Raw genomic sequence first — 16467 nt, 5'->3', positions numbered from 1 at the left:
CCTCTCTGAAAAGCCCAGGCCTGCTGGCTCATTCACAGCTCCATGGAGGCACCGCGTAAGACAGCGCCGAGGAAGCCAAAGTGTTTCATTTCAGTTTCCCTTGTGCAGCTCAAGGAATATTTTAAAACCGACCTGTGTATGACATTCCGACTGCGCTTTGGGAGGGCAAAAGCCAGCAGAATTAATAAACATTCTGCAGACAAAACCCCCAAATTCCAAACTAAGTAGGACCATGCAGGACACTTAACACAAATTCTGAGGTATCTGGTTTGCAAAAATCCTAAAATACAAAACTTAATGATGAAAGTGGAGGATTCTGGGAAGGCGGCTGCAGAGGGGAGGAGAATGCAGCTGCTCTCCAGACACGAGTTAAGGCTCACAGTCTCCAGGCGGACACACAAGGTGCTGCCTCTCCCCAGCACCCCCTACTCACGTATTCTTGAATCGTGTTGGGGTGCTCAATACCCAGGACCCTCTCGCTCATTAGCACCGCTTTCTGCTGATTACTTAAGGCCTAAAGAGAACAGAAGAGCCAAGAGCACGTCACACACCGCCACGGGGAAGGGCTGAGAGGACGAAACAGACCCTGCCCCAGCCCTCGCTCACCTCTGAATAATCTCCCATGATATAGTTGAGACGAGCTAGCAGCCGCAGGCAGGCACAGATTTCTACATGCATAGCACCATACACATTGTTGAACAAGTTTAAGGCTTCATTGATGAGCTCACAGCCCTCCTTCAAGAAACCTGAGAAAAGTGATGGAGGTATGTACGTTAATTAACCCCTCGTGGGGCCGGGGAAGCGCGTTGGCCCGTGATGGGGGAGTGCAGCCTGGAGAGGACTAAAACCGGGAGGGAATTTGCTGCCCCGTGCCCATCCGTGTCCATCACCGGTACATTTACAGCAGGGGGGGTTCAGATGGTCCTGGAGAGCCCAATTCTCCACCAAAAGGGCTGGGGGGTTTGTCAGTGGAGGGCAGCGGCCGTGCCACAACCCCCCGCTCCCCTTTCTACCAGCGGCTGCCCCAGGAGCTGGAGGCTCCCGGGCCCGTACCTTGCTGAACCTTCGCTTGCCCGCTCTGGAAGAAGTGGAAAGCGTCGGAGGCTTTGGGGTTCACGTGCTTCACTACGGGGAAGATGTTGAGAATATCCTCTTCCGTGAAGGTGGGCTTGTGCCTGCTGTCGAAGTTGTACTCTTTCAGCAGTATCTGCGGGAGACAGAAAGACCAGAGGTCACAGTCCCCCCCCGGCACAGGCAAGAAAAGGGGAAAGTGAGCCTTGAATTCTGCACGGGATTCACAGCCCAGACATCTCCTGTACCACTGCCTGGGGACAGAGCTGGGCCGGAGGGCACGTGTAGGTCACTCCACGCGTGTGGCCGAACGGCACCGCGCTGCCAGTGCTGGAGCCCCGGCAGAGGGACCCCGCCCAGCCCAACTCCCCCACAGTGCTGTGGGGAGGGAAACCCGCCCCGTTCTTCAAGCGAGGAGAGCTCGAGTCCTGCTCTGCCCACGGAGCTGCTCCTCTCTGGGTGGGGAGTACATGTGCGCAGGAGCCCGAGTCAGGTTGGTCACAGAGCCACCGGAATCGTGTTCGGGCCAGCGGATCTTCCCGGGGACACACGCGGCAAGTTCCTCCTCAAAAGGAACCAGATCAGAAACCCCCTTCCCCGGGGCTGGAGCTGTATTCCCAGACCAACACCAGAGACCTCCAGGGGCTCCCAGCACCTGCAAAGGGCTGCCCGGGCGACGCAGCCTGCGCCCGCTGCGCGCAGAGCCAGACACGGCGGGGAAGGGAGGCAAGACGGGATCTCACCTGGACTCCAGTTTTGAGGGAGATTTCACGAAGCAGGGTGATTTTCTGTAGATTATACACTTCAGCCGCTTGGTCAGCGTTCTCACTGCAAAAACCAGAGGCACGCCTCAGCTCTCGGGGCGAGGCTCAGCTCTCGGGCATCCCTGCGCCGCGCGTATCCCCGCGCCAGGCGCTGACCGATCCCCGACGCGCCAGCGGAGGGCAGGGCCTGCCAAGGCTACAGAGGGGCCCAGCAGGACTCTGTACTGACACCCTCTGTGTGCTCTCCTCAAAGCTCACGGCAGAGCTTAGGCGAGAGCCTGAACGCCTTCAGCTCCTGGTAGCGGGGGCTGTCCCCAGCAGGAGGGGACACTTGCCCATTTAGCCAACTAGTCACGGCTCTTCTCTCGGGTCACTTGTGCCCCTGGTTTACACTACCTGCGTCCTCCAGCAGCCTAATTCACCATCTGTTTCAGATCCAGGAGAAGCTGTCTGTGGGTTTGGAACATAAGCTCCCTTCAGCCTAAATCACCTGTATATGGACGAGTATCTTTTGACCACACTCCTTCAGGTTCTGGCCTTCTCCCCCCCACACCACTAAGGTTTCCCTTCCTCTGCTGGTTTTCCTAGCTGCCTTGGCCTCATAGGTTTCATCTCGTTTCAAATTTCAGTTACACTTCCCCTGAAGTGCTGAAATCTGCCTAGCTTCTTTCCATTATAAGCCTGTAAAACTCCCTCAAGAGTACAAATTTATACTGAAACAGAAAACAAGTCAAAAAAGGCAGGTCCTGTTAAAGAACAACAAGAGCTCCAGCCATCTCGTGAGAGGCCAGGCCCAAGCGAAGGCCATTTGCTCAACTTACCATTCAAGACTAAAATCAAAGTAGTTCTTTGCTTCTGAACAAATATTCTTCCAAAGCTCCTGAGGGGTCATGCTGGCCCATGCAGTGTTATCGGCATTTCCAAGGTTCCTGTTTTTCCTTTTCTTATTCTTTTTCTTGGAGACCAGCTCATCAGCTGGAAGATGGGCAATGGGATTTGGAAAGGAGCTTAGGAAGCAGTTGAGGAAGTGGCTGATGGCTGCTGATAACCCCGACAGCTCCACGCCCTACAGTGAGACACCAACATCAGTCGTGGGAGACACTCACCATCGCACAGGCACTGCCCCAGCCCTGAGCCCCACACACGGACCCAGCCCTACGGAAACAGGAAAATCTTCCAGGAGAGCAGAGGAAGGCAGCACTTGCAAGTGGAACTAGCACAGACAGAATTACGTAGATATGATAATATATACCTACACACACACACACAAATATATCGTTCCATTTGGGGCTGCTACCTGGGACAGAGAAACTAGAGAGCGTAAAGATCCCGACACTGGAATAAAGCCAGGCCTACTGCTGTGCCATGCACGGACAGACGTGGGATGCACCAGTGTTCACACAATTAAAAAAAAAAAAAAAGCTTCTTCGAAGGGCAAAAGCAACACTGTTTAAGAGGAAAAAGTATTGCAAGGAAAACAAGCTGTGATTTCACTTTTAAAAGCCTTCAGCATAATGAGTAAGAATCTGGGGAAGAAAAGCATGAATGATGGCTCCCTGGGAAAGCCACCTTCAAGTGGGAACTTGTTTTCCCTTACACACAGGCCTGCACCTATTTTGGCACTAATGAGCTTGTACTTCCCGTTGCTAAGCAACCCCCCTGAACTGCCTGATGAGAGAAGAGCCTCCAACAGCTAGCTCCCTGTTGGAGGGGAAAAGGCACTCGAGAGGACCCCCAAGGCAAAGGTCAGACTGCGGGTCATACCTGGAGGTACGTCTTGAAGATGTGTTTAGCCGATCGGGTGATCAATTCGCTGATTCCTATCTTCTACACAAAGGAATAAAGAACAGAGGTTAAGAGTCGGTGGGCAGTAACAGTGGAAAATACTTTGCTTTTCAATTGGTTTTATCAGGTCTGTGCTCCCCAGCCCTCACACTGCAGGGCTGAGCTGTCTCGCATCTGGCACCGCTCCCAGAGCGGGGGAAGAGCCCCCGGCGCAGCACCCATGAGCCGCGGCACAGCTCAGCACCCTTGGGTGCTGCCACGGGCAGCCACGCTCACAACCTTCCCGTTCGATCCAGAGTCCTGATGGATCTTGGAAGCTTAAGCAACACACGGCTTAAAATCCAACCGTGTTACCGGCGATCGCGCTTCGCAATCCCTGAAGCGCTTCTCTATCCCGAAGGACACTCCAACCCCCCGATGTTAGGACAGCCATTAGGGATTTGGGACCCCCCCAATCCAGCACCTACAGGTCCTTCTCCCTGCTCCTCCACTTTCGCAGCTGTTAATTTTTTACACAGAGAGAACAAGTGGCCAAGGTGGAATCTCTACAGCACAAAGTACGTCAGAGGCAGCGTTAACCGACAGCCCGACGCTTACAAAGATATGATCCAGCTGAGCACGGCCGGGGGTCTTGGTGATGAAGTTGATCACTTTGCCGAGATAACGCATGTTGATGCCCCTCTGGTGCATGGCCTCTGCTAAGGTGGCCCCATCCATGGGGAGCACCGTGTGATCCAGGCAGTCTTTGACCTGCAGGGCACATACAAGCTGCGGTTACTGAGAGCAAACATGAAGGTAAACATTTCGATTTTTAAAAACTTAATTATCTGACCGCAGAGGGGAAAAAAGGCGTTGCCTGACAGAGAAGGCAATTTCCAGGGGTGACATTTAAATGACAAGCTCCAAAGGCCACCAGCGACCCCGAGCAAGGCTCTTTGGGTGGGCAGAGTGCTGGACACCAGAGCACGGCGCTACAGCGGCAAGGGAACACCTGCAGCCCTGTGCCAGCTCCCTGCCACTCGTACCGCTTATGTCTCGGTGGAGAAGGAGCAGCACTACACACCCCAGTAAGCACTGGGCAACTGAGATGTCGAGACATCCACCACCCCGGTGGAACAGCTCGGGCTTCACCCAGCTCCCCGTGCAGGGAAGCCCAGGCCGCAGCGGCGCGCTCAGCACGGGGCAGCACGCGGCTCCCAGCCGTCACCTGAGGCAGAGTGGGGGCTCGGGACTCCTGCGGCCCAGGCAGCCAGAACCACGTTCCCCTCGGCACAGCTTATTTACCCAAGGCTCGTGGAGTGAGCAGGCCAACCCTCCTTTAAGGGCCTCACAGTCACTAACTAAAAACATTTCCAATTAAATGACTACAGAGTGGTAGACGCTTCGCTGATAAGGGGAGTGGCATTTGCATCTGAAGTTGTGTTGCAGTGCTGATAAAGTGTCACCTAATTCACATCACGGAGTGACACACTTACTCCCCGATACACGGAGTACAGAGGGCTGCCTGTAACCTGCCCCCACACCTGCTTGTGCAGCATTTCGGGTTTATATACCAGTGCCCCAACCATCTGGTAAAGCTACAGTCACCAAGCCCTTTCCTGATCCACTCCCCCTCCTTTTTTATTTAAAAGCTGAATACCTGGTCTTAAAGGTTATGCTGACTACAAAAACAGTGGATTTAGAGTTCAGAAGAAGCTTTCCAGCAAGGAAAATCCCCTCCTACATAAGACCAACAACTGCTGAATCTTCTGGAGTTGAAATCAGCAATTCTACCCTCCCAGTTACAGCTGGCTGCAACAAACACATTAGCAATCACTTTAGAGAGCATCTCGAGAAGGGAAGAGCTGGGATTTCTCATCTAGCCAGGTGCATAGGTAAGCATCCACAATGCCCAAGACTTACAGAGGGAGTTTCCACAATAGGTATTTGTAAGAACAATTTCCCAGTTTGCTCCAAATTATTAGTCACTGATTGAGTCACAGTCAGGGCTGGATCACACACTACGTGGTGCAGGACGCCCACGGCTGCAGAGGATGACTTACGTGGTCTTTATTGTCCCAAACTCTCAGCAATAGCTGTTAGTTACTTGTGCCAGAAGTTCTTTGTTGGAGCAAGGTGGGGAAACTGTGCCGTGATGTAAGAGGGGAAAGGGAAAAACCCACGTGTGCTGCCCAGACGCTCGCTCGGGAGGTGCCTGCCCGGAGCAGCCCAGCTCCGGCTTTCGGAGAGGACAGAGCTGCCAGGCCTTGGTTCCTTACCAAACCGGGGATCTGGCACGACAGCAAGAACGCGGCAGCATCCTTCAGCAGCTGCTTCTGATCCTGCACCTCCTCTTTGCTGGACTCGGGAAAACGAACACCTAGGAGAGGAAGAGAGAAAAACAAAAAACAACTCAGAGAAGAAACAAGTCACGTACAGAAAGCGTTTAGTAAGAGCAGGTGAGAAGTGGAAGTGATTCTGTCTCCCTGGAGTTAAAGACGCTTCTTCAGAAACTCAGCCCCTCTGCAACCTGTTTCAATGGGAAGAGCATTAGCTGCTCCGCCTGGCGAGTAGCTGTGCTGCTCTTGCCCACCCATTCGTGAGTAACACAGCTCCTGAAAGCCCAAATTCTGCTCTTTGCTGGGCCCATTCTACCCTCTGCAAAGCGCTGTGCACACTGCCAGTGCAAGAGGCAACTGGCCAGACTGGAATGGGAGCGTTTCAGCAGACGGACCAGCAATACTGCAAGTGCTAGAAACTCAGAGCCTTTTGCTTCTGCACACCAGAATTAAAATAAGGTTTAAGTTCTGGCTGCAAAGCCTGCACCAAAGGCCTAATCCCTACCAGCCTTAGAAGGTGCTTGGGCGTTTCAGAACACATGCTCCTTCCAAACACATTTATTCCAAGCTAAAGTCAACTATGTGGCCATTCCCCTGCAGCCTGCATGCACACAACCTCGGTATTCACCCCCACACACACTCAGGGAGCTTCTTCCATGTTTCCAGGTACAAAATGCTGGTTCCAGGCAGGGAAAGCTGCCCACGACGCCTCCGGCTGGCGCAGGCGTTTGAAAGGGCACCGTGACCTGCTCACTGTGACGTTCCTAAAACAAACCCTGCCCTTCACCGAGGATCCAACGTCAGTCCTTCAACTACAACTGCTGGGTTTTGTGCAAACTGTTACATTAGGATCAAATTTAATTTTTCTCCCCTCCTTCTGCTTCTTTTCATGTGGTCTAGCAGCTGGGATGCTGCAGAATCTCAAGAAAATTCCTGGCAGAGCTCTGCAGACCTTCCCCGAGCACAGCAGTGGGAGACGGCTCCCTGCCCGCCCCTGGTAGTTGGAGCATCGCAATCAATTACAATTCTTTCTCTTTTCTGTATCTCTGTGCTTCACGGAGAATCCTGCACCATGCCCAGCCAACCAAAAGCCAGCAGTATTCTTGGCTCAGAACACAAATTTTTTGGCTGGACACAGCAATCCTCTGAAGGAGGACTAAAACCAGCTCCTTGTACACGTACCTGGTGAGAAGATATCTGGGTTAAACCGAATGTCAAATGACGTGTCACTAATGGAGCCTACAGCCTTGCAAGCATTTCGAATCACTTCTCTGCTTTTGGGATCCACTGGAGCCGGAAGAAAAACAGAACACAAATGAACATGGATTTCAGAAAAGCGACAAGCCTAGCTTGAGAGAAGAGTTCTGTTACTAAAAGCAGCAACATGGGCACATCCTGCAGCAGCCCATCGGAAAAAAACTCAATTTAAGATATTTGGAAAGGAAGGTGGCTGCAAAAATGCAAAGTCTGAACATGAACAGGTGACCCAGAAAACCCCCAGACACCCCCAACCACTCATACTCGGAGATCCAAGCCTGGGGCTCCCCACGTGCCTGCGCATCGCACCCCCCACCCCAGGCCTGTCAGCCCGGCCCCGGTTGCCTGCCCCATCCCTGCGGCAGAGCCGACGGGCTAGCTGCCTGCAGAGACACTCGCCCACCCTCCCAACCGGCCCCCAGAGCGACTAGTTCAGCGCAAATGGCTCTCTGCAAAGAGCCAAGGAAATACCGACAGCAGCGGGCAGCGCGTGTCCCGTTCACAAGCACGGATCACCCCGACCGCCACCGGAGAGCGCCCACCCGCCGGGGCGGGAGGCCCGGGCTGCTCCTGGCGCCGAGGGCGAAATACCTGTTCCATCATCAGACGCAATGGTCTCAGCAAGCTCTTTCACCTGATCAAGTCCAGTCACGTTATCGTCTATTTTACCATCCTCTGACTCAGACTTCTCGCCGTCTGCCGTGCCGTTCTCCGGAGAGGCGCCATTTTCCAGCGCGCCGGAGCTCTCCTGCTTGTTGGCCTTCTGCTGCATCAGCTGCAGCGCTGCCAGCTTCATGAATAACAGATACCTAGGGGAAAGGACGGGAGAAATTCAGCACAGCAGGAGAACCGAAGAGGAGCACCACTGCTCTGCGAGGAAAGACCTCACAAGGTTTGCATTATACATCACACAGCTTCCCCGGGGAAAGGCAGGACGTGCACACTCTGCCCATGAGCTTTCCAAAATCAAAAGCAGTGCACGTTGGCTTGTCGGAAAAAGAAAAAACAAGTGGGTTTTTATTACCCATCGCAACAGGAAACTAATCTCCTTGCAGTGGTTACAAATCGCTTTCCACAGGCAGCATCAGCAGACAGCTCGGGACGACTCTCGCTGCCAGACACTCAGGACTAGTCAAAGACAAACCAGCAGCAATTTTGCCAGACCTGAGCAGAAAGGCCGGGCCTCTGCTGGCCAAGGAGCAGCAGCAGCACCCTACGGCCAGTCCCGCAGGCTGCCAGTCTGGAAGCTCTCCCGGGGAGCAGCAAAGGCTGCCTGCAGGCTCTGGGAAGGGCTGGCTGCGGAACGGGTTGCTCAGCGGGCAGGGCTCCTCCGTCAGCGACTGGAGGGCTCGTCTTCACGGCAAGCCAAGCACGGGCTCTGACCGCCAGTGACAGCGGAGCGCCCGCGGCCCGTCACGTCGGGAGCAGGAGCGTTTACACCACCAGAACATCACCACTGCCACTCGTCTGCTCCCAGAGCTCCCACTGCCTCCCCCGCGCCGAGCGAGCCCCAACGCCAACACATCCCACCACAAAAGCACCCACAGCAGTTCCCGGAAGCTTTTTTTTTTCCAGCCTCTAGGAAAAGAAGGTAGCACTCAAGACATCTGGAGAGCCTTAGAAGGAAGTGTAAATGCCTTCCTGTTCCCTAGCCATCAGGGGCACAGGGTATCTGCAGGGAAAGAAGAACTTCTAAATGTCTGGACAGGAAACACCACAAACAGATCCGGAGACTGAAAAACAAACTAGCTCCTGCCCTGGCTCGCTGTAACCCTGCCAGAATCCCTCCTGTTTTCAGCCCTCGTTCATGAAGTCTCTGTAATTGCACCTGCCAAGCACTGGGGAAAGGAGCTGCCCACGTCTGGGTGCTCTGCTGTGACCTCCCTGGGACAAGGCAGCGCGGTCCGGACTGGGACCGGGACCAGCTGCAGGCAGAGGAGGGGGGAGCTCAGCTCACCTGTGTTCTACAAAGGCATCAACAAGCTCTTGCCGGAGACAGCAAAGCTTGTGTCTGTGCTGCTTGGGGAACCCCATTTTCTTACATTCCTCTGGCATCTCCTCCCCTTCAACAGGCAGGAAGTTTAGATCTGGAGGGAAAGTGCGGAGCAGGTCCAGGATGTAGTGACGCCCGTCGTTGCCGATAATGCCTTTGCACTCCACCGAGGAGCACAGCTCCACCTCCTCGTTCTTGTCGTTGAGGACTTTGTGCTTCTGGATCTTCAGGGGCCTGCTGGTCTTCTCCAGCAGCTCCAGGTACTTGGGGTGCGAGACAACTGTCTTGCCAAAGTCTATTGACCCATAGATGACACTCTGCTCCTGCTCCCGTTCCAAGATGCCAGGAATAATGGACTGAGCTGTCACCCTGTAACCTCTGTAATCCACCACTACGGTCCCCAGCGTGTAGAGCCCTTCTACATCCACGGCATTATAGGTCCGCACACCGTTGAGATCGTTGGTAGGAGCTACGTAAGCAGCAACATCTCCACCAAAGTCCTTGTAGTGGTCGCGGACGTCAAAGCCCAGGCTGAAGAAGATGTTGTTCCAGATGAACATCTGCATCTTGGTCTCCTCGCTGGGGTTGATGGCCATGACGTTGCCATCGATGACGGCCATAGCACCTCTGGTTGCTGCTGCCGTGAAGTCGCTGTGAACCTGGGGCGGGTGGAGAGAGACCTGGGTCAGGACGGGCCCCACCCCCCCAGCCCAGCCCCGAGCTCCCCCAGCTCCCTGCAGGTTTCTCCATCGCTCCCCTCCTCCCGACAGCCTTCCAGCGGGCCGGCCGGCCAGCGGGCTTCTACTCCTGCGAGCCTGGCTAGTGGCTTGGATCCTCCAGGAGCCAGAACATCAGGGATCAGAGTGTCTCCACCATTAGCTCTCTGCACAGGGAGGGGGGCTCAGGTCTAAGTGTGCCCCCCTCGCCCTGTTCCTCCCCCCACTCAGAGGAGGGCGGGACCAGACAGGGCAGCGGAGGATGAGGAGGGGCCAGCCTGAGTCAAGGGGCCCGATTCTGCCCCGTGGGGCTGGGGCAGAAGGCAGACACTACGAGAGAGCACAAGAGCCCTTGGATCACAAGCAGGGAGCCGACCCTTGCAGCCCCGAAGGGGCGGCGCGGGTGAAGCGTCCGGATGCGAGGCGGGCAGCAGCGAAGGGGCGCGAGGAGCTGCCTGCGCACCCCGACCTTACCTTGAAGATGGCTCGTTCTCTCAGCAGCCTCTCGGGCAGGTTCTTGCGTGGCAGCTCCCGCGTGGTCTGCAGCTCCTCGTTCCAGTCTCTGGTCTGAAAGAGTCAAAGCCTTGTGGGAAGCAACACGCTGTGTGGGAAGGGGCTGGCAAGTCAGCACTTCTGCTTTATGAGGCATTTTGTGAGAGAAGGGAGGGGAAGGGGCAAGACTTCAGGCTGCATGGAGTTCAGAGGAAGCGAATTAGCAGCAGGAATGAACACTCCTCAAGAGTGGACTTTATCCGACAGCAGCCTGGCATGGATCTTCCCTCTGCCCAGCTTATGCAGCATAACTGAAAGAGCAGCTTGCTCTGTGCAGCGGCGCTCGCAGCAGGGACCTGGGATTTATAAACACCCGAGCAGAAGTTGCCCCTCTCAGCCCTTCACGTGTGAGGGAGCTGCAGCCTGAGCCGCACAGCCCCTGGAGCACCGTCAAGAACAAGGACTCCCCCAAGTTTTCCCTTCGATGAGCAAAACCCTCCCACAAATACCAGTGGTCTACTGGCTAAAAGTGAACTGGTTCCCAGCACAGCTGGCAGCAAAACTCCTGCCAGTGTTCTCAGCAAAGGCCAGTACCTGTCCGGGTATGTGCTCTTCATAGCCCAGGCGAGAAGTGTAAGCGTCTTCTGCCCGGACACAGTCCATGGCATGTTCTGCCTGCGGCGCCGTCCAGCTGTACACTTGGAAAGGAGTGGCTATCCTTTCAAAAGGGTGTCTCTGAACCCTGGTTTGGGAGAGACAACAATCAGACATTTTCCAAGGAAGATTTCTTTCTATTCTAAGAGAATTTTCCCTCTGCTGCAACATCAGCTTCTGACAAATAGCCAGGCCAGGCCCGAGCAGCAGCTCAGTGGACTCTGACCAGCACTGTACCCCACAATGACTGACTGGCACGGGTGTCTCTCGTCTGCAGAGTCACCGGGGCTCTCCCCAGGTTCACCCTCAGCTGTACCCCGGGAGAGCCCCACCACCCTGTGTTCGGAGGACGCCCGCTGCCCTCAGCTCCCGCCGCCCCGCCGGGGCACGGACCCGCTGAAGAAGGGACGGGGTGAGCTTCACCCAAGGGCCCCGCTGCAATCTGCTGCTCACAGCACGCGCGGGACTCATCTGTATTTACTTCTGGCCCAAGCAGCAGTACAGTATAATCATTTTTAAATGGCCAGATAGTCACGGTGGTGGCTGGAGGCCACTGCTAATTTCCAGCCCTTGTCTACCATCCCTTTCATCTTCTTAATGAGAGCAGCAGCAGAGCTCCCAAAAGCCACACAATGTGCCTGTCAATCTGCACCCTGCCGAGCCCAGGCAGGTCATTAAGGGGACTCTGAAGACGACAGGCTTCTGCACAGGACCCGCTGTCCTGGAGCAGAATAAACAGTCCCTGCAGCAAGGACAGCAGAATAAAACAATACATTACTGGGGGTTTTATTATTATAGGTGCTAGAGGAAATGAGAGAAAACGAGCATGCATGGACACGTTGGAAGTAATTATTCTCTCTCCGCCATAAGCCTACGCAAAGCCCTCGTGTGTTCCTCTCCCTGGTATTTTATGCTTCAGTCTCCTGTTTGGATTCAGGGGAGAAGTACCTAGTGATTGCTGGTGCAGCACTCGGCCATGCTCCACGTTAACTCTTTGCTGCCTGGTTAACTAGGAAATCATCAATTCTGCATCCAGGGACCCTCAGTGAGAAGCACAGCTCAGGAGCAGATCGACCTGTCAGCACTTTCCCCCCCGATGAACCCCACAGCCCACCTCGGGGCTTCCCCTCCCACTGCACAAACCGCCCGACGTGTTCACTCCTCAGCAGGGACAGAGCACGCTGAGCGCCGGGTCAGCCCCACGACTGACACTCCCACCGCAACGGAGAGCTGTCGTGCCCCCACCCTGTGCTTCGGGCAGAACCGAACTCCGTGAATCTGCGTGCTGTGAGCAGGAGTCACCTGGGAGCTACAGCCAAGGGAAACCCTCCAGTGGAGGGGCAGCGGGACTCTGCGCTCCCACCGGCCGCTGCCGCGCTGAGCGACGGCGGGCAGGTCACGTCAGCCCCGTGTTTTGGGCGAGGGAAAGCCACATCAGGGTGCTGCCACGACACTGACTCAGGTGTTTGTGCTCCTCGCTGCACGGACGCGCACGTCCCGACCGCCCCCCGCTACGCGAGCTGGGAGGCGCAGTCGCTGCCCCGTCAGCGGCGGCAGGTCCCGCAGAACCAGCCCCGCCGCCCAGCCTCAGCCAGCACCTCCACCACAGGCTACTCAGGGCAACTAGAGAGGAAAAAGTGCTGCTACCGTTTCTTCTGCAGGGCGGAGAAGTTTTTTTTGAAGGTAGGGCTGATCTGGTTAAGTAGTTCCACCAAGGAATGACTGAGAAAACTGGGGTTTGCAGGTTTGGGATTGAAGTTGTACGCTGTAGACCTGCAAGAGGGAAGGGAAACAGTCACAAGCCGTCGTCACACGCGAGACTTCCCAGGGCCTCGGCACGGGAAGCAGAGCTCTCCCCCCACGGCTGCAGGGAGGGCTGCACGACACGGCCGCGCTTGCGAAGCGCAGAGCACGGGGCACAGGGGCTGCGAGGGCCCTCTCCCATCTCCACGTGAGACGGAACGAGTGACCCTCCACCTAGGCCCAGCAAATTTAATATAGACCTTCTTCAGGCACCACCGGGTTCAAGAAAGGCTTCTGGTTTTAGAGCTGGGAAGAACCGATCTCACAGAGCTTCCAAACTCACCAGGAGGGCCTCTGCTTAACAGCGAACCCAGCGGAGAGGGCACCAAAGAGCCGGTGCCCGCCCAGGACAGCTCCTCTCCTGGCTGGAGGCTGAGCACAGACCCGCCAGCAGCGCACCCCCCGCTCCCCCTCCCCAGGGCACCTTCTGCCAGACTCAGAAAGGCCACTTGTTTCACGTCCACTGTGCCACCCGGCCTCCCGGGACCTGCGCCCCGCTGCGTACCCTTAGGCCCATTACTGTAACACTTATTTTTATGGATCTGGCGGGGGGGACACAATGGAATACAAATTATTTCTTCCTCGAGCCAGTTTAACACAGAGCACTTCCACTCCATGAGACAGAAGGCGGAAGCGTGCTTGAATTTTATCTTCTATATTTTAAGCTCTCCTTTTCTCTTCAGGCAGCTTCATTCTCCCATGAATTATAACCTTGTATTTCAGACACACAGTTATGGTTGCCCAGGCGATTATCTGGATTGTGGGATCGAGGCCACCCAGAGATGTTTGAGCTGGCAGTTGCTCAGGTACAGCAGGGTTCGTGGCTCTGAAGTTCTCTCCTGTCCACCCCCAACTCAACAGGTCTGTTATGGGCTACTGGGCTGGACAGACCCTGCACCTCCCTCAGTGCAGCCACAGCTCTGCCACTTTAACAATCTTTCACAGTCACTACTTTAGGAAAAAAAAAAAAAAAAAATCTAGTCAAATCTGTGCCCATCTTAGGAAGTTCCGACAGGCTGTGCCTTTGCTTTAGGGCAAAATGAGATCGTTGCAATGGTCAGGAAGGAATTCCCTCCCAACTCAAAATGCTCTAATTAGCTGATGACATTATGGAATGTTTAAATTTTCCCTAAAGCACCAGGCATTTACCCGCTGTAGAGAAATGGTACCAGGCATAACTGAACAGCCCAATCCAGTATAGCAACTCCTACAAACGCATGCGAGCAGCCAGTTAAAATAGGCTCTTTTCCACCAAAAAAACCCCAATCCCCAGAAGAGCAGCAACAGGCTGCTTGTGGGTTCCTTTCCAGTTGGCTATCACAAGCTCCCTGCTGCAGGGCAGGATGGGAGGAGTCTTAGTTACTCACTGATTCAAGTAAAACCCTCGCGTGGACGCAGTGATGCTGACGTGCCGATCCTCCACCGTGATGACATATAAATACATGAGGTCCCCGTGCATCTTCCGGTTACCGGGTGGAGGGTTCCAGCCGCTCATCGTCAATACCTTTAGGCACTGCAAAGGCTGCAGAAGAACACAACAGAAGCAGCTCCTGTCAGCAGGAATTTATTCCCCTGAGTTAGGGCCATCCGACGTACACGCCTTCTACGGGCCGCCCGCGCACGGTTCCAGAAACAGAGCTCACAGAAAAACCTGGTCTCGAGAGCACGGCCTTCCTCGAGCCGTCTGCACTCCACTAGTGTGCCTCAGCTTGTCGCCTTTCACACCGTAACACACGGCTGAAAACAGACCCGCTGGGGGCCTTTGGGCTGCACAAGGCACGGATTTCTGGCTGTACTGGTTTCCATATGGCGGCTTCTAAACCGGAACCCAAGGGGGGGTGCGGGAAAGCTCGGGGTGACGCACAGTGTTCCCCAGATCCTGCCTGCGGGGCAGGGCAGAGAAATGCCCTTCTCCCTCCCCTGCCACCCCCCAGCCAGAGCAGCCACCCCACGCCCTGCAGCTGTCCAGGCCGGGTGTCCAGCACTCTGCACACAAGCTCCTGGACTTTATTCTTTTGGCCAAGCACTGCTATTCCGGCCCTCGTTAAGCACCAAGCAGAACAAATCCCAAAGTCCACTTCAGCGCAGCTTTCAAACCCTGAACACCAGCCTGTAGCAAGGAATGTGCCAAGAGGCGTTTTAAAGTCACAGGAGAACTCTACCTTCCAGTCTCTGTTCTGGGGCTGGAGGGCACACAAGGGTCTCTCCTTGCTACCCGGCAGGATGTGTTCAGGAGGGGTGCAGTCAATTTGTTCCATTTCAGTACCTTTCTTCTTCCGTTTGCCACTGTCTAGAATGAACAGAGAGAGAAAGTCAGTGCTGGAAAAGGCAGCATTCCCTCCTCCAATAATTAGTCAAGAGGAAAGTGCTCCGAGTATTTCTCTGCACTCCTGAACGATGTGGGACAGCTGACCGTTACAATGGGTTTTAACGAAGCAAGGAGTTGGGGGAATGAACACCCTGACCACGCCAGAGAAGCCTTTTTGCCCCGTACCTCCCAGGTCTCCTTCCGTGAAGACACTCAGGAAGGACAGTGAATTACAGTCCACACCGTTAAAAGCATCCGATGGGTCCAGACTCTTCAGAAGGTCCCGAATGTGACGCACGTGTATCCTGGCTTCTCGCACTGTGTATGGCTCTGAGGAGCGGAAAGGGAGGAAAAACTGGAATTACACAGTTGCCTACTCCTTGGGCACAGCGGTCTCAAAGGAGCGCAGGAAAGAGCAGCCAGGTGCACAAACCCACTCCCTGTGATAACCCGAGCTCGCTCCCTCCCGAAGCCCGAAGGAACTTGCCTTCCACCACTTTCAGCAGCGAGCCCTCCTGCAGTCCTTCAATAGTTTTCAGCTCAGCAAAGTTATCGAGGACGTTGCCGTCCAGCTGCAGAGAGAAGCAAGTCCGATGGCAGGTATCCTCGCGGTCCATCAAAACTTGGTGGATCTCTTGCACCATCTCTTGAGGAGACACCTTAAGAAGGGAAGAACCCAGAGTTATTCTCAGTCCTCACGTGCGTCCTGGCCAAGCTCTGTCGCTCTGCTGTGGAATCAAACCCCTCTCGTACCTCTGCAGGCCTGGTGAGGCAGCCTGGCGCTCTCCCTCTCAAAGAGGGCTCCTGTCCCTGCTGGGAGGGCACGGCCGCTCTGGCAGGGTCGGCCACCCCAGCTCCACCCGCGGGGCCCAGGGGCGCGACAGCCCCGAGCGCGCCCAGCACTCGGCACGGGACAGAGGGGGCCGAGAGCACACCGAGGAAGTGGGGAAAACCAGGAGCTCTTCCCTTATCCCTTTGCACTGTGCCTTTGCGGCGAGGCTTTGAACGATGCACGTGGAAAGGAGCCCGTTCCCTCCCCTGGATGTGCCGTGGTATCACCAGTGCCACCCCCCCGCTGCAGTGACGCAAGAAACCGCCCCGGCTCCTGCACGGGGGCTGTGCTCCTGCCCCCTGCCCGGGCTCCAGCACCCCTGCCACTGCTCTCAAGCTCGCAGGACTCAGGGTAGTTTACAGAGCTGCTGTGAACACCATGGCCTGCTATTATTAGGTTATTAAAACTAACAGCCAAGGGGATTTAAAGGAGAAAAAAGTTAGGCTGCGATACAGCTGGTTCCACAGGGGATGC

The 16467-nt window shown here is 55.3% G+C and overlaps 1 protein-coding gene across 2 annotated transcripts in view; it reads right to left on the bottom strand.

The window, feature by feature from the left end:
- CLUH (clustered mitochondria homolog) overlaps positions 1-16467 on the bottom strand; it is a 38282-nt gene that overhangs the window by 7476 nt on the left and 14339 nt on the right. For both annotated transcript variants that reach the window (XM_074922550.1, XM_074922549.1), the window contains exons 3-20: positions 15649-15820; positions 15348-15491; positions 15016-15143; positions 14221-14375; positions 12698-12823; positions 10991-11138; positions 10379-10471; positions 9153-9847; positions 7787-8004; positions 7121-7225; positions 5879-5979; positions 4218-4370; positions 3600-3662; positions 2657-2901; positions 1815-1899; positions 1054-1207; positions 607-746; positions 434-514 (exon numbers count right to left, since the gene is read on the bottom strand). In XM_074922550.1, coding sequence (XP_074778651.1) covers positions 434-514; positions 607-746; positions 1054-1207; positions 1815-1899; positions 2657-2901; positions 3600-3662; positions 4218-4370; positions 5879-5979; positions 7121-7225; positions 7787-8004; positions 9153-9847; positions 10379-10471; positions 10991-11138; positions 12698-12823; positions 14221-14375; positions 15016-15143; positions 15348-15491; positions 15649-15820 — 3006 coding nt within the window. The remainder of the gene's footprint in view (positions 1-433; positions 515-606; positions 747-1053; positions 1208-1814; positions 1900-2656; positions 2902-3599; positions 3663-4217; positions 4371-5878; positions 5980-7120; positions 7226-7786; positions 8005-9152; positions 9848-10378; positions 10472-10990; positions 11139-12697; positions 12824-14220; positions 14376-15015; positions 15144-15347; positions 15492-15648; positions 15821-16467) is intronic.

This window comes from Athene noctua, chromosome 19, assembly GCF_965140245.1.
Source record: "Athene noctua chromosome 19, bAthNoc1.hap1.1, whole genome shotgun sequence".
In the NCBI taxonomy this organism is placed as follows: Eukaryota; Metazoa; Chordata; class Aves; order Strigiformes; family Strigidae; genus Athene; species Athene noctua.
Note: the sequence above shows the minus strand (reverse complement) of the source record. Positions and strands in the feature narration are given on the sequence as shown.